This window comes from Coregonus lavaretus (assembly GCF_964263955.1).
Source record: "Coregonus lavaretus genome assembly, chromosome: 6".
Lineage (NCBI taxonomy): Eukaryota > Metazoa > Chordata > Actinopteri > Salmoniformes > Salmonidae > Coregonus > Coregonus lavaretus.
The window spans coordinates 60,966,587-60,989,990 of NC_139993.1; the positions used below are offsets into that span (position 1 = coordinate 60,966,587).

General features: G+C 43.0%; 2 protein-coding genes across 8 annotated transcripts in view; one reads left to right on the plus strand and one right to left on the minus strand.

The window, feature by feature from the left end:
* ptprc (protein tyrosine phosphatase receptor type C) overlaps nucleotides 1-2,577 on the plus strand; it is a 30,483-nt gene extending 27,906 nt beyond the window's left edge. For all 7 annotated transcript variants that reach the window (XM_084163366.1, XM_084163367.1, XM_084163371.1 and 4 more), the window contains 3 exons: nucleotides 717-883; nucleotides 1,050-1,185; nucleotides 1,449-2,577. In XM_084163366.1, the coding sequence (XP_084019492.1) occupies nucleotides 717-883; nucleotides 1,050-1,185; nucleotides 1,449-1,784 (639 nt within the window). In that variant the 3' untranslated portion in view covers nucleotides 1,785-2,577. The remainder of the gene's footprint in view (nucleotides 1-716; nucleotides 884-1,049; nucleotides 1,186-1,448) is intronic.
* A 3,940-nt stretch (nucleotides 2,578-6,517) lies between these two features.
* On the minus strand, nucleotides 6,518-23,331 carry abhd8b (abhydrolase domain containing 8b; the record flags this gene model as incomplete). Its single annotated transcript, XM_084163675.1, has 5 exons — nucleotides 6,518-6,748; nucleotides 6,852-7,068; nucleotides 11,500-11,670; nucleotides 12,754-13,548; nucleotides 23,312-23,331. 5 exons carry the CDS (start codon nucleotides 23,329-23,331, stop codon nucleotides 6,518-6,520), a joined length of 1,434 nt encoding a protein of 477 aa, XP_084019801.1.
* Nucleotides 23,332-23,404: the final 73 nt, after the last annotated feature.

Here is a 23,404-nt window from a genome sequence, read left to right on the forward strand (position 1 = left end):
TCCAGATCTCAACCCCATAGAACATCTTTGGATGGAGTTGAAAGTCCGTGTTGCCCAGCGACAGCACCAAAACATCACTGCTATAGAGGAGATCTGCATGGAGGAATGGGCCAAAATACCAGCAACAGTGTGTGAAAACCTTGTGAAGACTTACAGAAAACATTTGACCTGTGTCACTACCAACAAAGGGTATATAACAAAGTATTGAGAAACTTTTGTTATTGACCAAATACTTATTTTCCACCATAATTTGCAAATAAATTCATTAAAAATCCTACAATGTGATTTTCTGGATTTCTTTTTCTCGTTTTGTCTGTCATAGTTGACGTGTACCTATGATGAAAATTACAGGCCTCTCTCATCTTTTTAAGTGGGAGAACTTGCACAATTGGTGGCTGACTAAATACTTTTTTCCCCCACTGTACTCCTGCACATTGATCAGTACTGGTACTTCCTGTATTTAGCCTCGTCATTACCTCATACCTCTGCACATTGACTCAGTACTGGTACTTCCTGTATTTAGCCTCTTTATTGTTTGTGTTGTGTTACTATTTCCTTTTTGATTTAGCAAATATTTTTCTTATTTTTTAATTCTGCACTGTTGGGAATGGGCTCTTAAGTAAGCATTTCACTGTAAAGTCTACACCTGTTGTATTTGGCACATGTGACCAATAAAATTTGATTTAAAAAATAAATAAATTATCCTGTCCCTACAGAGGAAAGAGAGTCAGCAGGTGAAACAGTACCAGTTCCTGAAGTGGGCGGGTCGAGAACTCCCAGAGAAGCCTCAGGATTTTACGGACATGATCAAGAACATCAAGCAGACCTGTGGCTATGGCAACAGCAAGCCAGAGAGGATCCTGCCTGTTGTGGTCCACTGCAAGTGAGTCACCGTCTCAGAGCCATTCTAACATCAAGGGAAAGTACATAACCTTGAATAGTATTGTTTACATGTCTGCCTACACTTGGAGGCATCTGGATTTGTAAAATGAGTCAATGCCCTATTCTTTACTGAGTCAATCCCTCCATCCCTCTTTCCTCTCTCGCAGTGATGGCTCGTCTCGCTCCGGGATCTTCTGTGCGTTGTGGAACATCATGGACAGTGCTGAGACAGAGAAACTGGTGGACGTGTTCCAGGTGGCCAAGGCTCTGCGCAAGGAGAGGCAGGGCATGATCCACAGCCTGGTAAGTAGGACAAACATAGGCCTACTCTACCCTGGTCTGAACAAACACTGTAGCAGGTTTCCACATTGTATTGTGTGTATGACGTAAATGGTCGTAAATGGGTCAGATGCAACATGCAGTAGGACTATGTATTGGTTTCTGTTCAAGGCAGTTTATCATCTAATTCAGCCAATGTCTAATGCGGATTGTCCTTAGAAGGGTGACTGTTTGTATGGTTCTCTCTCTCACCGCTGTCTGTCTGTCTCTGCGTGTCACCCCGTCAGGAGCAGTACCAGTTTCTTTATGACGCCGTGGAGGGGTCGTTTCCTGTTCAGAATGGGGAAGTGAAGCAGCCAGCCACCGCCCCAGCTGAAGAAGCTGACTACGTCCAGGTCATCAACGAGACCGAGGCAGAGCAGCCTGCCAGCGCTGCCACAGCCACCCAGCAGGGGGAAGCGGTGGTGAAGGAGGCAGTAGAGAGCACTCCCCTAGTGGCAGGGAAAGAAGCAGGTGCCGCAGCAGAGGGCAAGGAGGATGAGGCTAATGAGCCAGGTAGCCCTACAGAGAAAACCCCTCTGGACGGGGCTAGTAACGGCCCTGCTGTTACCCTGGAGGTGTGACAGAACCTATATAAAGACACTTGAATGGGATATTAGTACTTCAGTGCCTTTTACAGTGTTAGTGGTCAGTGGTCAATAGACCATCGGTAGTATACCCCAAAAAATAGAGAGATATAGGAGAGTTTATATTGGTATACTTGGTTTAATTACTTCTTGAATGTATTATACATGTAAAGCTTTCATTTGAAGTTGACATGTGTTTTGAATAGATTTTTATGCCATTTTTAAAAATGTTTCATATTAAGATTTTTATAGCTTTATTTCTGTAAAATTATGACCTGGCATGTTTTCAGATTCAAACTAAGGGCTTTTTTTTCAATCCGTATCACGGAAATTCAGCACAAAAGCCCAATTGAATTTTTTAAGGCAATATTCCTGCTTTGGCGGAGACGGCATTCACGGTCAACACTGCAAGTGTTGGCTCAATTGGAAATGACCTTTACATTTCGATCACGAAATCTGTAACGCTTCAGCAATACGGATTGAATAGAGCCCTAAATTATGTATTGTGGCCATGGTAAGGTAAGCTGTGTTGGAAATTGCAAAAAATGTGTGATATTTTGACAAGCAAAGTAAATGGCAAACTTTGCACTACATTGCTGTTTTCAAACTAGAGGTTTCTTCTTTTTTTTTTTTTGCATATTAGTATATATTGATAATGGTTAAGTGGATGCTGTCATTTTAATATTAGGTTAGCTATTTTCTGTACTATCATAAGCATACATCAAACCTGTATATTAATTTAGATTAAGCAGTACACTTTTGTTCTGAAATAAAGCAGTGTCAAAACGTTTCACAGTGAATTCAAAATCTTCTGAAGATATTTAGGCTGCTGCGCCTCGGCTGTTTGGACACAATGTCCACCTCCTTCCAGTTGGTCTAATGCTTTGATCAGAAGAAAATATTTACTGCGGAGTGCTGAACGCTGACTGTAAGTCACACTGGACAACAGTATCTGCTAAATGACAGAGCAAGTATGTAAACTGGCTCAAACCAAGCAGCCTTAGCCATTTAAACCACTCCGTTCTATAGATTTGCTAGTGAATTTAATGGTATAAGCTTTGAATCCTAACCTGGACATCTATGTGATGTAACTGCATTAGGGTGGATAACCACCAGTTTCTTCAAACTGCAATACTCCCGCCAGACACAAGGTGTCGCCCAAGTACAGGACACTTCTATTGGATGAGTAGACTGCGTCCACTTGTCACCACCTAAATGGTTTCCACTGTAGCAAAGGCATATCTCTCGTTCATTCTAGTGTTAAGCACAGTACATAGTGCAAATACTCACTACTTGTAGCTTGACAAATACTCACTACTTGTAGCTTGACAAATACTCACTACTTGTAGCTTGACAAATACTCACTACTTGTAGCTTGACAAATACTCACTTGACAAATACTCACTACTTGTAGCTTTACAAATACTCTACTTGTAGCTTGCCAAATACTCACTACTTGTAGCTTGCCAAATACTTGCTACTTGTAGCTTGACAAATACTTGCTACTTGTAGCTTGGCAAATACTCGCTTGCCAAATACTCACAACTTGTAGCTTGACAAATACTCACTACTTGTAGCTTGCCAAATACTCGCTACTTGTAGTTTGACAAATACTCACTACTTGTAGCTTGAAACTGCATGTGATTCTAACACAGAAAATACATTTGTAACACCTGGCTTTTAAACATTTTAAATGATTACATGGTGTAATATTCCTCTGATTTTATTTTGGTGAACTGAACATTCTTTCAGCACTCCATTTCTGAAATCAATATCAAAAGCGAACACAGTAACACATTTAAAGACGCACATGTGCACAAATGGGATACTGATAGTCTACACAGATTCAGAACCATTCATGATTTCAATTCTGAGTCGAGTTCCAATGAGAACATAACTGAGGATCATAAAAGCTAAACACATTTGACTAGCGAGAACTCAATTCTCAATTTGATTAATTCACTCCTGTTCACTCATTTTCAGCATCAAGACATATATAATCATCATTATTTGCAAGTAAAAGTTGCATATCGTATAAATATTATACTCACGGCCCAGTGAAGCGTTATGTTTTCAAAATGCATATTGCTGTTTTTGGGTGACCTACTGACCACAGGAGGTTGGTGGCACCTTAAATGGGGAGGACGGGTTCGTGGTTTCTATGGTTTCCATGTGTTTGATGCCGTTCCATTCGCTCCGTTCCAGACATTATTATGAGCCGTCCTCCCCTCAGCAGCCTCCACTGCTACTGACTGTTCTATAACCAACAGTAACAGAGGGCTTTACACTACTACATTACAGGGGTCGACAAACGGAAATGGGATAGTGATTGTTTTGAAGCAACTGGACTGTTGCAGTGGTAAGACCAGAGTTAAACCAAATAGTTTCAGTAACAGTCTTATTGGACAGGACAGCATCCTGACACCACCTGTCCTGTGGAATACAGGAGGAGGTCATCATTCAGAGGAGGTTGGTGGCACCTTAATTGGGGAGGACGGGCTCGAGGTAATGGCTGGAGCGGAATTGGTGGAATGGTATCAAATACATCAAACACAGGGTTTCCATGGTTTCCATTTGTTTGATGCCATTCCATTCGCTCCTTTCCAGCCATTCTTATGAGCCGTCCTCCCCTCAGCAGCCTCCACTGGTGCACACCTAGCTAAAGAGTAAGGGGTTGATTCAATCCGTAGCGCTGAAGATCCGCACTGTAGCTCAATTTAAATGTAAAGGTAATTTTCAATTGAGCCGACATATGCAGCGTTTACCATGAATGCAGCCTCCGCGAATGCGGGAACATTGCCTTTAGATTTCTAGAGCGCTGTAGCGCGGATCTTCAGTGCTACGGATTGATTCAAGGCCTAAAGCTATACAGTATTTTATACACTGATGTTATTCAATGCAGTCTTTGTGACACTTATCAGACACAAAACAGCGCTTCTCCTGACATGTTCATCCACCAAGGGATGCTAGTTACACGACAGAGAGAACTTGCTATGTGGCACTGAAGAATTCTCAGATTGTAAGCAATTTTTGGTGTACCATATCATTTTCATAGCTTATATTACTTTTACCTGGAAAACAGGCAAACAATCATCATTGTTTAGCATAGTTTTGGTGAGAAATATAATGCTAGGATTCAGTATAATTCTCCTTCTTAAAGGGCCAAAACACACATCTGCCCCTGTGTGTTTCCCAGGTAACCAGCAGCCAATAAGAAACATATTTGTTTCCCCATAAAATACAGAAGGAGACTTTGTAGGACAGTCAAACATTGGTCTTTCTCCGGTCCCTCAAAGTTGTTACTCTGCATCTTTAGATAAAGCAAAACATAGTTTGCTTGTCCATTGTAATCATTCTGACAGGGAAGTGCTTTTAAAAACTGTATGAATGCTGCATAAATAAAATTGTAGTAGGCTAGTTCTCAAAAAAGCAGCATTGATCGTCATACATCATTTTAAATGGTCTCATTCAACTTCAGTCACAATGTTGTGAAGTCTTAAATATTTAACCCCCCATGTGCAGAAGTACTGTAAGGAAACAGAAGTTGGTTCTGGGGTTTCTGTGTTGCTTGTCACAACCATTGGATCCCCTTTGGCGTGAGTAGTCTAAGGGCTAGATTCAATCAGTTCTGCCTTAACCCGCGATAACCAACAAACTGCATAGCAGTTGCATTGTTTTTAATTTAGGCGATGTCGGAGGTGTAACTGCGTTGGAGCTGTCAAATCAGCAAGCGGCTCCTGGCGTTATATACCCATCGTGGACATCGCCATTGGATGTGCCGAGTAGCATTAGTAATAACCCCATGCAGCCCTGTTACAAGTTGGAACACTGGGATGAGATGTAATCTACACCTCTAAGACTGATAGAAATCCTCATTATTTTTGTTTCATGATTTCCAAATCTGAGTCATTATTTCTGAACATCTAATGTGGGTGGGATTTAAGAATGTGTGTGGTTTTGTGACAATGACGACAAGAGCAGCCGCTCACAGATTTGACAGCTCCAACGCAGCTAACACCTCTGACATCGCCTAAACAAAAAACAATGAAACAGCTACGCAGCAGTTGTCAGTTATCGCGGGTTAGCCCTGGAACTGACTGAATCTGGGCCTAACAAGCAGTCTTCTTGGCTAGTTATTTTCCTGTGTCAGTTGATCCCTTCCAATACATTATTTTTCGCTCTCTGATCCACCCATGTTCTGACATTTCCACTGGTTGGGCAACTGACAAGCCATCGCAGGGGAGTGAGTCTACACCTGGGTCCTGGTACCACACAGCGGCAACACACAAAACCAATACCATTACCAGATTGACCATGACCATCCTCCCCAACTCAGCACCTCTTCAGAGCTGTCTCCAGCCCCAGTCAGGGACCAGTCACTCAATCAGAACAGGACCAGGAACAATACAATAGACCTCCCCTGTTGTCCTCATTTACGTCCCTCTGTCCATCCATACCTGCCAGCCCTCCTGTCCTTCCTCTCTGTTGTGGCGCAGTGGCTCAGACTTAGACCCAATATGGTCCCGTCTGACCCTGTGTGCTGTGTTCCACCTCCTCAAATCCCACCTCAAACCAACTCAGAACCAGTTCAAACCAGCTCAGAACCAGTTCAAACCAGCTCCCTGCACCTGAGGAGACATGCCTAGCACAACCAGCCATGGTCGACAGTCACACCACTGGCTGTGTCAGCTTTGACTGGAGTCAATAACACACATCCATCCCCCTCTGGGTTACTTGGTCTTGGCTTTGCTTTCTGGTGTTGCTCCCCCGTTGGATGCGGTGGGGATCTTGGCGGTTTCGGGTCTCTTGGCGGCGATTTCGGGGCGGGGTTTGGATTTGGGCAGGGAGTCAGGCTCCCAGAGGAAGAACTCGTGTAGGAGGGTGTTGACGCTCTCGGGACACTCCATCATCACCATGTGACTGCCCTCATTGATTATCTTCAGGAAGGCCAGCAACAGGATCTGAGTGGAGGCAGGGAGGTTAGATTAGGTTCAGGTTTTATGTTTAAACCTAGGCTTAGAGTTAGGTTTAAAGTTAGGGTTAGCGTTAAGGTTTTCCTCTCACCTCTGCCATTCGTTGATCCTCCTCCACGGGCACAAACTTGTCGTATATGCCGTGCACCAGCAGGATGGGCACTGTGATCTCTGCGTGGTACACCTCGTCGCCTTCAGGCCAGTACTGGCCACTCATCATGGCACGCAGCACGAAGGAAGACACGTTGAAAGCATTGTTGTCTTTCAACAGCTGCTTCTCCTTCGCACCCTGACGGGCAAACCCAGCCCTGAGGGAGGCAGAGGAGAGAGAGAGAGTGGAGGAGCGTAAGATATCATACTTGAGGAGTGAGAGAGAGTGGAGGAGCATAAGATATCATACTTGAGGAGAGAGAGTGGAGGAGCGTAAGATATCATACTTGAGGAGAGAGAGAGAGTGGAGGAGCGTAAGAATTCATACTTGAGGAGAGAGAGAGAGAGTGGAGGAGCGTAATATATCATACTTGAGGACAGAGAGATAGTGGAGGAGCGTAAGATATCATACTTGAGGAGAGAGAGTGAGTGGAGGAGCGTAAGATATCATACTTGAGGACAGAGAGAGTGGAGGAGCGTAAGATATCATTCTTGAGGAGAGAGAGTGAGTGGAGGAGCGTAAGATATCATACTTGAGGAGAGAGAGAGAGTGGAGGAGCGTAAGATATCATACTTGAACAACACAGGCTGAAAGCTCTTTATACAGAAGTTTGACTGTATTGAAGTAGGCCTGGGCAGAGGCTCCTCAGAGGAGGAAGGGGAGCACCATCCTACTCAGGAAATTTCCTTTTTTGTTTTTGTGAAACATTAACAAAAGTTATCCTTTTTAGATAAAACTATACAAAATATATGTCACCAAATAACTGATTAACACTGTTTTGCAATGGTCTACAGTAGCCTCAACAACACTCTATAGGGTAGCACCATGATGTAGCCGGAACACAGATATTTTCCGCCCTACATTGACTTCAATACAAAACCACGGCTCTCACCCCCTTCCATAGACTTACACAGTAATTATGACAACTTCCGGAGGACATCCTCCAACCTATCAGAGCTCTTGCAGTATGAACTGACATGTTGTCCACCCAATCAAAGGATCAGAGAATGAATCTGGTACTGAAAGCATAAGCTACAGCTAGCTAGCGCTGCGAAAGACAATAGTTGAACAGTTTTGAACAAATTAAGTTTGAGGGAGAGAGAGAGAGTTTTTGTATTTTTTCTTCTTCAGAGTTTACCTTTCACTTACTTAGCTAATGCAGCTAATTTAGCCTACTCAACAACCTGACTCAAACAGAGAGGAATGCTATTTATGTTAGCTAGCTGGCTAAGGCTATCCAACACTGCAACTCTTCCAAGTCAAGGTAAGCTTTCGGTTTTATAAAAGTATTGCCACCAGAGGCCCGCCGGGGTAACTGCTTGCTGTACACTGTACTGAGTGACTGTACACATAGATTAGATTGTGGGTTTACTAACGCGTTAGTTCTAGTTTGTTAACTATAACGTTAACATTGTGACAACGATGTAGGCTGTGTGTAGCCAACTCTCACGCATTGGCCATAAGACACACGCATTTGACCCTCTTCACATGCCACACCTCTTATATACTACATGACCAGAAGTATATGGACATCTCATTAGAAAATCATGGGCATTAATATAGAGTTGGTCCACCCTTTGCTGCTACAACAGCCTCCACTCTTCTGGGAAGGCTTTCCACTAGCTAACATGCTTCAATTCAGCCACAAGAGCATTAGTGAGGTCGGGCACTGATGTTGGGCGATTAGGCCTGGCTCGAAGTCGGCGTTCCAATTCATCCCAAAGGTGTTCGATGGGGTTGAGGTCAGGGCTCTGTGCAGGCCAGCCAAGTTCTTCCACGCCGATCTCAACAAACCATTTCTGTATGGACCTCGCTTTGTGCACGGGGGCATTGTCATGCTGAAACAGGAAAGGGCCTTCCCCAAGCTGTTGCCACAAAGTTGGAAGCACAGAATTGTCTATAATGTAATTGTATGCTGTAGCATTAAGATTTCCCTTCAACTAAGGGGCCTAGCCCGAACCATGAAAACCAGCCCCAAACCATTATTCCTCCTCCACCAAACTTTACAGTTGCCACTATGCATTCGGGCAGGTAACGTTCTCCTGACATCCGCCAAACCCAGAGTCGTCCGTCGGACTACCAGATGGTGAAGCGTGATTTATCACTCCAGAGAACGCGTTTCCACTGTTTCAGAGTCCAATGGCGGCGATCTTTACACAACTCCAGCCGACGCTTTGCATTGCACATGGTGATCTTAGGCTTGTGTGCAGCTGCTCGGCCATTGAAACAGTTCTTGTGCCGACGTTGCTTCCAGAGGCAGTTTGGAACTCGGTAGTGAGTGTTGCAACCGAGGACAGATGATTTTTACGCGGTCCCGTTCTGTGAGTTTGTGTGGCCTACCACTTCGCAGCGGAGCTGTTGTTGCTCCTAGAAGTTTCCACTTCACAATAACAGCACTTACAGTAGACCGGGGCAGCTCTGGCAGGGCAGAAATGTGATGAACTGACTTGTTGGTGACAGTGCCACGTTGAAAGTCTCTGAGCTCTTCAGTAAGGCCATTCTACAGCCAATGTTAGCCTATGGAGATTGCATGGCTGTGTGCTCGATTTTATACACCTGTCAGCAACAGGTGTGGCTGAAATAGCTGAAACCACACATTTGAAGGGGTGTCGACATACTTTTGTGTATGAGTGTATCTCCCTCATTGAAAAGTACTGCTTTTATTGTCAGTGCATTAACTTTTCAACTGTGCTGCCTCCAAGTCGTTTTGAAATCGGAGCGTCTGAGCCTGCAATGTAACATCATGAGCGGAACCTGCTTCATTGTCTTGTCTTGTCACAGCACTGTGAACCGCGGCACATATGATTGGTCTAGTTATGTAAGGAATCAAGTGGATTGGATGCGCATTTGAAAGAAACACCCCTCGAGAGTAAAGTGGAGCTGAATGGAGAGAGAACGTTCTCCGCTGAGTTTATAAAACATTAAAAAGAGCAGCACGGTAGCGCTGTTTTATGTACAATGTTATAAACTAAATTAGGTTGCTGTTACTCCCGTCCCTATTGCAGAATGCAGCCATTTGATAGCATGTAGTAAGTCGATTTAATATACACTTGCATTAGTCCTCTCGTTTGGTGATTGGCATTAGGCTGTGACAATGAAAAGGCAGCAGACAGACCTACAGGATGTTTTAGCAGGGAAGTGTGGTAGGGTGACCTGACTTGTAACTATGACAATTATTTTGCCAAACAGATTGTGAACCCAAAAGTGTTTGATTCTAGAGGAGGGACAATAAATATATATTTTTAAATGGTTAGGGTGTAGGGGCAGATTTATGTCATCTAGTCTTCAGGAGATTTTAATATCTATTTACTTTATTTAGTCTGATCAGTGGAATTACAATTCTTAACAAGGGCTAAAATATTGGTTAATTAATGTGTGCTTGTCAGCAACAACACTACTGGTATTCACCAGACGTATTGTATTATTCCACTACTTCCCAATGTTGCCAGTGTAATCACATATTTGAAATCTGATATGCCTACTTGTGTCTTTGATAATGAATTATATGAGGCTATATATTTTTACAGCTATTCATGGACAGTTTTGAATAAGTCATACAAATAAGCATTGGATGTTAAATGCTCCCGGCCACAAATTTAATTTTTGACATTTTAGTTTGTGCACATGCTAGGCAGAGATGGTAGGGGGACTCCCAACTCATAAACGCATCACATTTTGATCACAAGATCAGTAGTCATAAACCATCTGCATATTGATCTATTCGATTTTTCTTGAAGGTTGGGTGATTTTGAGAAATGAACTGTTATAACAACAACATTTTTAAACATCCAGCACCTGGGAAACATAAAGAGAGAAATATTATTTTCCACCCTGGTTATAGGCCTAAGCCATGTCAAAATACATAAAATATAAGGAAATGAGCTTTAAAACAAGCGTTTTCCTGGAGGAGGACCCCAGACCTCCGTCTAGGGGTTGTGCCAGGAGGCAATGAAATTCACATAGCAAATCTCACTCCAAAATTTTTTCAAAAGTTGGCAGCCCTGGTTTAGCGGTTATGGTATGACGGTTTGGCTTGGAGAGGTTTTTGCTCCTGATCACAGACAGCTGATGTGTTGTGCACTGAAGTCCACAAGCGAAGGGAAAAGGTGAGAGGAGGAGAGCGCGTAGATGTGATGTTGCTGTATGTGGCTGCTATGAACGTGAACTGTGTGTGCGGGTGATCAGGGGTGTATTCATTCCGCCAATTCTGTTGCAAAACGTTTCTTAAATGGAAGCAAACGGAACGGGGAGGGACCTAACTGAAAAACAAATCGTTTTGCAACTGTTTGGACTAATGATTATACCCCAGATCAGCTAGATGCAGGCAAAAGTGTGCAGGGCAGTATTGAATGTGCCACTGTCTGTCACCTTAATTACCCCAATTTATCTCTCGAACTGTGCACCTACGTTATAAACTTTTATTTGTAGGCTAGGTTGTAGCAACCTCATGATGGGTATACAGCGAAACGTACCATGTAGCATTGAGCCGGGTGAATGGAATATGAATGACAGTCATCCAATATGCTGTCAAATGAAACGGCACTGACCCCCACTGGCTGGGAGGGAAGGCTCACACACTGTTTCTTACTTGAGGAAGCTCCATGCGAGGCAGGGGGAGAGACAGTGCAGGACACAGGTGGGCAGGTTGAAGATGGAACAGAGGCTGGGCTCCAGCGCTGTGGGACCTCCTCCGTTAATCATCACTACCTTGTGGACCTGGTCTGGGTACTCATGGGCCAGAAACGTACAGAACGACACACTGCAGACAGACAGACAGACAGACAGACAGACAGACAGACAGACAGACAGACAGACAGAAAGGGGGACAGAAAGGGGGACAGACAGAAAGGGGGAGAGACAGAAAGGGGGAGAGACAAAGAGAGAGAAACAGAGAGAGAGAGACAGACAGACAGAAAGAGAGAGACAGAAAGAGAGAGATAGTTGCTGTTAATGGTAATCCCATTTCCACTACTACTATTATTATTGCTGTTGGTCCTACCATTTTTGTTATATGTATACTTTGACAATGTAAGTAATTTAACTTGCCATGTCAATAAAGTCTATTGAATTGAATTGATAGAGAGAGAACAAGAGACAGAAAGAGAGAGATAGAGAGAGCGAGAGACAGAAAGAGAGAGATCGGGAGAGAGAGTGTAATGTTTACTGTACATTTTTTTATTGTTTATTTCACTTTTGTTTATTATCTACTTCACTTGCTTTGGCAATGTTAACATACGTTTCCCATGCCAATAAAGCCCTTACATTGAATTTAATTGAAGAGAGAGAGAGAGAGAGAGAGAGAGAGAGAGAGAGAGAGAGAGAGAGAGAGAGAGAGAGAGAGAGAGAGAGAGAGAGAGAGAGAGAGAGAGAGAGAGAGAGAGAGAGAGAGAGAGAGAGAAATCAGATATCAGTCTGGGAGATCAAAAGACAGAGGTCCTTTATGTTTTGTTCATTATGTAGTGTTCATTATGTCGTGTTCATTATGTCGTGTTCATTATGTCGTGTTCATTATGTCGTGTTCATTATGTCATGTTCATTATGTAGTGTTCATTATGTCGTGTTCATTATGTCGTGTTCATTATGTCGTGTTCATTATGTCGTGTTCATTATGTCATGTTCATTATGTAGTGTTCAATATGTCGTGTTCATTATGTCGTGTTCATTATGTCGTGTTCATTATGTCGTGTTCATTATGTCGTGTTCATTATGTCGTGTTCATTATGTAATGTTCATTATGTAGTGTTCATTATGTCGTGTTCATTATGTCGTGTTCATTATGTCGTGTTCATTATGTCATGTTCATTATGTAGTGTCTGTAGCTAACACACTTCCGTCTTCTCACCCGTAGGAGTGTCCAATGAGGATATTCCTCTTCCGTGCGTATCTCTTAAAGATGGCCCTCATGTCCTCAGCCAGGGCGTAGAAAGTGTACGCTGCCGCGATCTGAGGCGCCGAGCTCGCCCCGTGACCCGCCAGGTCGGGCGCGATGACCTCATAGCCCAGACGGGAGAAGAAGTCCAGCTGGCTGCCCCAGATGTCGAGGGAACCGCCCACGCCGTGCACGAAGAACAGTGCCACGTCCGCATGTGTCCCCTTACACGACGTGATCTTCCTCTCGCTGTCAATCACCACTGTGCGTTTGGGCTTCCGCCGCCGCTTCTGGGGCTGCTGGGTCGGATCTGGGGCTGATCCGAGGGTCGGGGCTGGAGATGTCGCCGCTCCCCCTGTTCCAACCACTGACCCTGTCTTGTCCACTTTGGAGTCAGGGGTGGGAGTTGGATTGGAAGGTGGATCCGCGAGCTCCACCTCCACGGTACAGTTGCGTTCTGTTTCTCCGTTCTGGGCATGTAACAGCTCCTGTCTCACCGCGTCCCCCAGGTTCTCTATCAGTAGCTGTCCGTTACGGTACACTGTGATCTTTCTCTTACAGTGGACGCTTCCCCCCGGCCCGCTGGGCTCATCCACCACCTCCCGCTCTGGGATGATGTGTCGTACCCTCAGGACACGACCCGGTTTGACCTCCACGAACTCGTAGCCGTCGGCGGGTTCCGAGGTTTCTATGGGAACCACGACGTTGGCCGACTTCCCTGTCAGGCAGCAGAGGAGGCCGTCCATTAAGGTGGTCAACATGGCTGCCCTTGTAGGGAAACACACACACACCAACACACACACACACACAGACACACACAGACAAAAACATCTATTGCATATGACTCATGAGGGTAATAATGTCTGACCCTACACAGTCTGCTGTTTTACTACACACACAACATATGCTCACAAACCCACTCACAGCACGCACACACAAACACACGCTAGTAGGATGATCCCTATTCTAAATATAATAATAATAATAATAATATGCCATTTAGCAGACGCTTTTATCCAAAGCGACTTACAGTCATGCGTGCATACATTTTTACGTATGGGTGGTCCCGGCGATCGAACCCACTACCCTGGCGTTACAAGCGCCATGCTCAACCAATTGAGCTACAGAGGTAAGGTTAGTCATAGTGCCACAGAATAATGAGCACACAATATCTCAGCGATGGAAGAGTGACTCCTTAGACACGTCGGTGACTAGTTAAAGCTTGGCAACATTCCTTCAGACGTGGCTTATTAATAGGCTCTTATATGCAGCCTCTTCCTCTAGCAAGGCCTTATGGGTATTCATAGAAAAGACTCTTCCTCTAGCAAGGCCTTATGGGTATTAATAGAAAAGCCTCTTCCTCCAGCAAGGCCTTATGGGTATTCATAGAAAAGCCTCTTCCTCTAGCAAGGCCTTATGGGTATTCATAGAAAAGCCTCTTCCTCTAGCAAGGCCTTATGGGTATTAATAGAAAAGCCTCTTCCTCTAGCAAGGCCTTATGGGTATTCATAGAAAAGCCTCTTCCTCTAGCAAGGCCTTATGGGTATTCATAGAAAAGCATCTTCCTCTAGCAAGGCCTTATGGGTATTCATAGAAAATGACAGTAATAGCCCATGGCTGAGTTAAAGACGGTTACAGTGTGACAATGGGTCCACTCGGTGTCTTCCAGAATCATTTTCGGGCTGTTACAATCTGATTATGGAAAAGTTTTTTTGGGGAGTGGGACTACTCTGAATGAAGCGAAGATTACATGCATTCACACACGCACATCACGCACACATAATCTGGCTCAGAACAGTCTCTGTAAGGGGATTGGGGTGTGGCTCTTCTTTAAGATCCATTTCTTTCAAATCAAATGACTTGAATGTCAAGTGTGTTTGAGGTGAAGATTCATTTCATTGAAGGTTTTATTGTGCTACTCTCGAGGGAGGAGCGTCAACGTTTTAAACATTGTCACAACCTACTGACAAAATGTTCCTGACAAAACAATCAAACCAAACCACATCGTTACAACCACTGACATATTTATTCACACGTCATCCTCTCACTGCTTCCCTAACGTATTGTTGTTTATCAGACTGGCAACAGCAGAGAGAGTCTGGGTCTGTTTCCTGTTGTTGTTTATCAGACTGGCAACAGCAGAGAGAGTCTGGGTCTGTTTCCTGTTGTTGTTTATCAGACTGGCAACAGCAGAGAGAGTCTGGGTCTGTTTCCTGTTGTTGTTTATCAGACTGGCAACAGCAGAGAGAGTCTGGGTCTGTTTCCTGTTGTTGTTTATCAGACTGGCAACAGCAGAGAGAGTCTGGGTCTGTTTCCTGTTGTTGTTTATCAGACTGGCAACAGCAGAGAGAGTCTGGGTCTGTTTCCTGTTGTTGTTTATCAGACTGGCAACAGCAGAGAGAGTCTGGGTCTGTTTCCTGTTGTTGTTTATCAGACTGGCAACAGCAGAGAGAGTCTGGGTCTGTTTCCTGTAGTATTAGTCTGCCTGCTGCTCTCCTCTCCTCTCTTTCCCGGGAAAGAGGGATTATACCTCTCTTTTTTTCTCTCCCTCCACTCCACACACACTGCAATCTGTTTCTCTGTGTCCTTCCTACAAATAAATGTCCTTCCTAGAAATAAAATAGAGTAGAATATAATAGAATCGAGTAGAATAGAATATAATAGAACAGAGTAGAATGGAACAGAGTAGAATAGAGTGGAGTAGAATAGAACAGAGTAGAATAGAGTGGAGTAGAATAGAGTAGAATATAATAGGGTAGAATAGAGTAGAATAGAGTAGAGTAGAATAGAACAGAGTAGAATAGAGTAGAGTAGAATAGAACAGAGTAGAATAGAGTAGAGTAGAATAGAGTAGAGTAGAATAGAACAGAGTAGAATAGAGTAGAGTAGAATAGAGTAGAGTAGAATAGAACAGAGTAGAATAGAGTAGAGTAGAATAGAGTAGAGTAGAATAGAGTAGAATATAATATGCTGGTGATGTCTTTTCATTTGAGGCTTGATGTTGGACCTAGCTACCCACTGGGCAAAAACTGGTTGAATCAACGTTGTTTCTACGTCATTTCAACCCCAAGAAAACCAATGTGATGACGTTGAATCAACGTGGAAAACTGATTGGATTTGCAAAAAAGTCATCAACATAAGGGCAATTAGTCGTTTTTAACCTAAATCCAATGACTTGGTGACATTTTTTGTTGAGCTCAAGTTGAATTGATGTTAGTTGACAACTCAACGACATGTAAATCAAAACTTGACATCTATGCCCAACTTGACATCTATGCCCAATATGCTCTTTGTGCAAATGCAGACTGTTCAACCTCAGCCCTACTGGTCACTGTGATTGGATAAGGAGGATTATAGTAACACTTTCACACATCATTCCTCTCCTCTCTTTTACCCTCTCTTTTACCCTCTCCTTTACCCTCTCTTCCCAGTGTTCTGCAGTGCTGTGTGTTTTGTGATATCTGTAGGCCTTGACGTCTGACACATCAGGTTTGAACATCCTAAATCCGGGACAAGGTTTGCCTTGATAGCAAACGTGTCCCTGGCCTTGACTACTGTGGTGTTGCCCTCCGTTTCCTCTCAGTGTAGGTTCAGAAAGGGGGCATCCCGTAAGGCCAGAACGTAAAGACCTGTACTGTGTTTAAGACGTAAATGTTGTTCTACTGTATCTTAGTCCATGCCGCTCTGACATCGATCGTCCATATATGTACATATTCTTAATTCATTCCTTACCTAGATTTGTGTGTATTGGGTATATGTTGGGAAATTGTTAGATATTACTTGTTAGATATTACTGCACTGTTGGAGCTAGAAACACAAGCATTTCGCTACAACCGCAATAACATCTGCTAAACATGTGTATGTGACCAATAAAATTTGATTTGATTTGAATTGAGTACATATATAATAGCTTATTTGTCATCTATCATGTCTACCACAGACCATACACCTTACTGTTAATAAGTAGTCATGCCAGGTCTAATCTGAGGTAGAATATACAGGGCCTTCAGAAAGTATTCATACCCCTTGACTTATTCCACATTTTGTTGTGTTACAGCCTGAATTCAAAATGGATTAAATTGATTTTTTTTCTCTCAACCATCTACACACAATACCCCATAATGACAAAGTGCAATTTTTTTTATTTATTATTGTTGCACATTTATTGAAATAAAATACAGAAATATCTCATTTACATAAGTATTCACACCCCTGAGTCAATACTTTGTAGAAGCACCTTTGGCAGCAATTACAGCTGAGTCTTTCTGGGTAAGTCTCTAAGAGCTTTCCACACCTGGATTGTGCAATATCTGCCCACTATTATTTTCTAAATTCTTCAAGCTCTGTCAAATTGGTTGTTGATCATTGCTAGACAACCATTTCCAGGTCTTGCCATAGATGTTCTAGTAGATTTAAGTCAAAACTGTAACTCGGCCACTCAGGAACATTCAATGTCATCTTGGTAAGCATCTCCAGTGTAGATTTGGCCTTGTGTTTTAGGTTATTGTCCTGCTAAAAGGTGAATTTATCTCTCAGTGTCTGGTGGAAAGCAGACTGAAACAGGTTTCCCTCTAGGATTCTGCCTATGCAAAGCTTCATTCCGTTTCTTTTTTATCCTGAAAAACTCCCCAGTCAATTACAAGCATACCCATAACATGATGCAGCCACCACTATGCTTGAAAATATGGGAGAGTGGTACTCAGTAATGTGTTGTATTGGATTTGCCCCAAACACTTTGCATTCAGGACAAAAAGTTAATTGCTTTGCCACATTATTTGCAGTATTACTTTAGTGCCTTGTTGCAAACAGGATGCATGTTTTGGAATATTTGTATTATGTACAGGCTTCCTTCTTTTCAGTCTGTCAATTAGGTTAGTATTGTGGAGTAACTACAATGTTGTTGATCCATCCTCAGTTTTCTCCTACCACAACTATTCAATTCTGTAACTGTTTCAAAGTTACCATTGGTGCCTCATAGTGAAATATTTGTAATGACTGGGTGTATTGATACACCATCCAAAGTGTAATTAATAACCTCACCATGCTCAAAGGGATATTCAATGTCTTTTACCAATCTACCACTATGTGCCCTTCTTTGCGAGGCATTGGAAAAACTCCCTGGTCTTTGTGGTTGAATCTGTATTTGAAATTCACTGCTCGACTGACGGGTACAGAGATGAGGTGGTCATTCAAAAATCATGTTGCACACTATTATTGCACACAAAGTGAGTCCATGCAATTTATAATCCCGACTTGTTAAGCAAATTTGTACTCCTGAATTTATTTAGGCTTGCCATAACAAACGGGTTGAATACTCATCAACTCAAGACATTTCAGCTTTTAGTTGTAATTAATTTGTAAACATTTCTAAAAACATAATTCCACTTTGACATCCTGGGGTATTATGTGTAGACAGACCAGTGACTCATTTTTTTCCTCTCAATTTAATCAATTTAGGCTGTAACACTATTTTTTTTTTCTCCAATAAATCAAGGGGTGTGAATACTTTCTGAAGGCACTGTAGATAAACAGTGTCTTCCTGCCTAAAAGTATTTAAACCACACCTCCTTTTCCCAGCAGTCTCCCTCAGTGTTCATAATAACTGGGGTTAAAGATACTATGGCTCTAAATTATTCCGAATTCCAGTGGTGCCTGAAAACCCCTCAGACGTGTCTCGTCACAACACTCTGAATGACAAATCCCTGAGTGGGACCTCTTGCATTAATCCCACAGACAGCAACCGTGGGCTGTTTTGTGGTTTGGCAAACAATGATTTGACATCACTCATACTCCTACGCTGTGGATCTGTTCCCGATTTAATTCATTTTGCTGATGTTGACATCATTCATGTGGTCTTATCTGAATAATATGCCTACAGCAATGAGTGTTCAGAGAAACTGCCACCCAGTGTCTTGGCCAATAACGCTGTTATTATGATGTACTCAGCATACCATGCATGAAACTGGCCACGAATAGCAAAAATCCCACTGAAGTCCCACACACATTCTTATTGTACACACTCATTCAAATTACCCCACTGTCTACTTTCTGTCTACCCACTGAGGAACAAGAGCGTACACTTTTTGGCAACTCCAGACAATTTCCTTTGGGTCAAAATCTCAGTTTGATCCATCTGTGATATGCTAATCTTGTCACCCCTTCCAAAATCTCAGTTTGGTCCATCTGTGATATGCCAATCTTGTCACCGCTCCAAATTGGTCAGTAATATATGCAGGGCTAGCAGTAGCACTACACAGCATTCCTGCCAATGGCGTAGTTAAGACAGTGTTACATAAGCCCAGACCAAAGGGTAGTCATCCCTGCGTAGGGATTGGCGCCCAGAAAAGACCATACATCATCAGATGGATTAGAACTCACTATGGCCTCAGAGTGTTGACAGTCTCAGGCCTGCTAAGGGTCAACAAACACTAACAATAATCCCTCTCCTTCTGAGAGGTGTGACTTCAGGCATGCTTCTGTTCTGCAAGATGCATGGTAACCAGCCCAGCTGTCTCCATGGAGATGGCAGCGTCTATAACTACAACCATTTAGCAAGTCGGACATTTCTACGTTTCCTAGTTCCAACTAGCACGTCAACGCGGCAGCATCCTCAGAAGTTGGATCTGTCAACATCTTGTTATCAAGGATGCCACTTTGCTGTTCAGAAATACCATGCATCTTGCAGAACAGAAGCATGTCTGTGTGGGAGCATACCATCTTTAGTAGCTGGGGAAGAATCAGCCTTTCAAAGCTCTTCACCACTAAAGGTTAAAGCTACAGGGCAGTAGTCATTGTTGCAGGAGGAGTTGCTCTTTTTAGGTACTGGGCTTATGGTGGACGATTTCCATATTATTGGGATGGAATGTTCTGCCAGAGAGCGGTTGAAGAGCTCACAGAAAACACCTGCCAGTTGCTTATGGCACACATTAAAGTAAGCGAACACTGATGTTGTCTGGCCCAGGTGCTTTGCCTTGTTTTGTCCTTTTAAACATAGTTTCCACATCTTTTGGTTGCAGCTCGACAATTGTGTAACAGTGTGAGACATGTTAGATAGGTCAGAGATAAGCTTTTCCCTTTCCATTGCTAAGTCATGTGTGTCAAATCTACAATAACAACTGTTAAGATTCTCTGCAGGTCAATAGTCTTTTTTTTTTTTTGGGAGCAGGGGACAGTTTGGGTGTTATTAAGGCCTGGCAGTGTTTTCACACCCCTCCAAGCCTCTTTATCCTCCTGAAAGAGCCTATCCATCTTCTCCTTGTACACTCTCTTGGCCTGTTTCATCTGCGTTTTTAATTTGGATTGAATTAGTTTACCCTCAACCTTGTTGCCAGTGGTAAATGCTATTTTCTTTTCATTTTAAGTTGTTTTCTGGTCCTTTGTGATCCAGGGTTTGTTGTTAGAAAATACATTTACAGTTTTGGAAGGAACAATAATCTCCTCACAGAAATGAATACAGTCAGTGATAGCTTCAGTGGCCTCCTCAAGGCTTGCTCCCTCTCTGAACACACTCCCGTCTGCAGAGTCAAAGCAGCCCGCCTGCAGAGTCAAAGCAGCCCGCCTGCAGAGTCAAAGCAGCCCGCCCGCAGAGTCAAAGCAGCCCGCCTACAGAGTCAAAGCAGCCCGCCTGCAGAGTCAAAGCAGCCCGCCTGCAGAGTCAAAGCAGCCCGCCTGCAGAGTCAAAGCAGCCCGCCTGCAGAGTCAAAGCAGCCCGCCTGCAGAGTCAAAGCAGCCCTGTAAGGTATCATAGTCCCATTTTTTTCTGACCACTTTCTTAACCACACCTTGTAGTTTGGTGCGATAGACTGGCATTAAATAAGGTGTCGAAATCTGGAGTTCAGGCTGTAAATTCATGAACTGTAGGCAATAGGTTCTGTACTAAACCAGAGGCCAAGTTGACCAACCAAGAGAGAAGTCTATTTGGTACTAAAAACAAACTAATTTCTAAATGCTGCTGAGAATTTGTTCCTTGTCCTCCAATGGACTGGTGTCTGCTGGAGGGTCCAATCAATACAAAGCAACACATCACTTGGCCTATCGCTGGTTGACATCTTCAAAACAATCCATAGGATAGGAGCTTTGTCTTGAATACAAATCATCTAAAAAGTAGGTCATAAAACCAATCAAACACAGTTGGTGTGACATTAAATACTACAAAAGACACCCTAAAGGTAGTCTGGAACATTATTTTAATGACTATGTATTCTTTATCTAGTTAGTATGAATGTATGCACTCACTAACTGTAAGTCGCTCTGGATAAGAGCGTCTGCTAAATGACTAAAATGTAAAATGTTATATAATTATTATTACAAATTACATTAAATATTTAGCATCCAAGCTTATTTTGAAAACCTCAACCAGGAATGTACAATATAATCTCAGGAAATACCATGCAATATGGCTGTGCAAAGAACAATTCTTGTCTTTACTATTCAATTTTCTAGGTCTCCATTCCACAGACAGAGCGTGCGCAGACTGCGCACTGCCGGTCTGAATGGGCAACTGAACCAGCGTCTGATGCGACAAATATACAGCGAATGCCAGAATGTTTTTCACCTTTTGTTCACCAGATTACAAGATACATTCGATCAGCCATGCCACTTTACACACATGTAATATCACATCCCCATTTTGGTATTTGATTTAGGCTAATTAAATTCTGAGAATTCGTTATGCAATTGGTTTAGCAGATCTGCCAATTTCCCAGTGCGTGTTCTTTTTGCCATTTGTTGACACAACATACCATCATAATCATACATCAAGCTTCATACCCATACATTCTCATTTCTCAATAACGAAGAATCTTACCTTATTTTTGTCGACGTCCACAGGAGTAAAATTATTGGATAATACGCTTCTTTCTCGTATACTGCGTCTTCGAAACAGGAGCTCTATAATCTGTTGCAGCCAATCCAATAAACTAATCTAATTGGAGTCTGCAGCACTGTTCTCAACCTCAACATTCTCACCCGCTAGTTTACATGGCTACTACAATTTAAAAGAAAGATGCGTTTATCAATTCCATTGCATCTTGGACGTGCCTGTGGACGCATAGTAGACGCGCACGCCAGGTGTCTACATGTGCAAGTTTTTATCTATAAAGCGCACAGTTCACGCTTGTCCAACTGTTCCATACCCTCGTCCTGTATCCGTATCATGGAGCTGCCCCCTCCCGCTTGACTGACGTGCGAGAGAGCCAGCTCTAGACACAACAGCCACCACCAGCCGACCAATCACACATAGCCCCTGTTGCTACTAACAAGAGAAAATATTTAATACATATTGGAATATGCAGCATACTTTGCGAGCAGAACTCTACCAAAATCTACCCCTGCAAGACGCATATAATTAAGTGTAGGACTAATATCCATTTCAAGGTCATATTCTCCCTACAGCGCTGCGTTGTGAAGTAACCAGCCCAGCTGTCTCCATGGAGATGGCAGCCTATACATGATACATTGGGAACAGTGTGTGCCACTTTGTTCACCTCCTAGCTGACACACTGCTGATACAGGGGGAATGTAATCTTTTGAAGTGATAATGCCCGAGAAGCCGGTGTTTGTTGGATATATTGGCACTGTCTCGCCCCGACTCCCGACACGTTCAATACTATGGGACAGCAGGAGGTCGAATTTGAATATTGAAACAATGTTGCAAATGTCGGAGAGACAGACAGCAAGGTTTCTACAAATCTCCACTGTTGAAAACTAAATGTTGGTCTAAAAGAAATGTGAGTTAATGTCTAAATGCTTTTTATAGTGGAGATCAAGTTCATAAAGTCCTGACTGGGTTGATGAGAAAGTGGATTGCGCAGTCTGATGGAACAGTGTAAATAGGCATTTTAACCTCATAGATTTAGCTGGAGGTAATAGACACCGGCTGGAATGCGGTTTCAACCAATCAGCTTTCAGGATTAGACCCACCCGTTGTATAATCATGGATAAACAGTCCCTGAAAAGTGCAATTTCAGTAAAAACAGTTTAGTTGTTTCTGTTTACACTAGAAAATATTTGAAATTGTAACTGATAAAGCCAATACATCCCATTGGTTTCCAAACAAGTGTATAGGGAAAATGCTAAATCTTTCCATAATCATAATACCACCCATCTTCCTCTCTAGTCATCCTCCTCTAGCTGACAACTGCTGCTGATGCAGTTGCTATTGGGTTTGTTGCTAAGGAACAGTTACCAGGGGTCCAGATGCCAGAGAGGCGAGACCAGGCAGACTTCCATACACCAGCAGTCACTCAGAGACAGAAGTATGATGCCCTGGTGACAGCCTATTCTCAGCCATGTTTCACACATAGGCCTACCACAGAAATAATCACAGACTAAGCAGCTACATAGGTCTCAAATAAAGTTTATACATTTGCTGCAATTGCATGTTATAGGCCTTACATCAATTTATTCAAAAAGTATTATGGGATAGCTGTATACCATGTTTATTAACCTATATGTGTAATTAAAGTAGGATATTCCAAGGCCTTTACACAATAGCAGTGAAGCAGAGTGCCAATAGAGAGCAGTTACCTACAAAGCAAACCCATGTCTCATTAAGGTCCAGTATCCTAGCACTAGTGAAGAAGAACTGGACGGGTGAAAGCACATTCCATAGAGTCTGCATTTA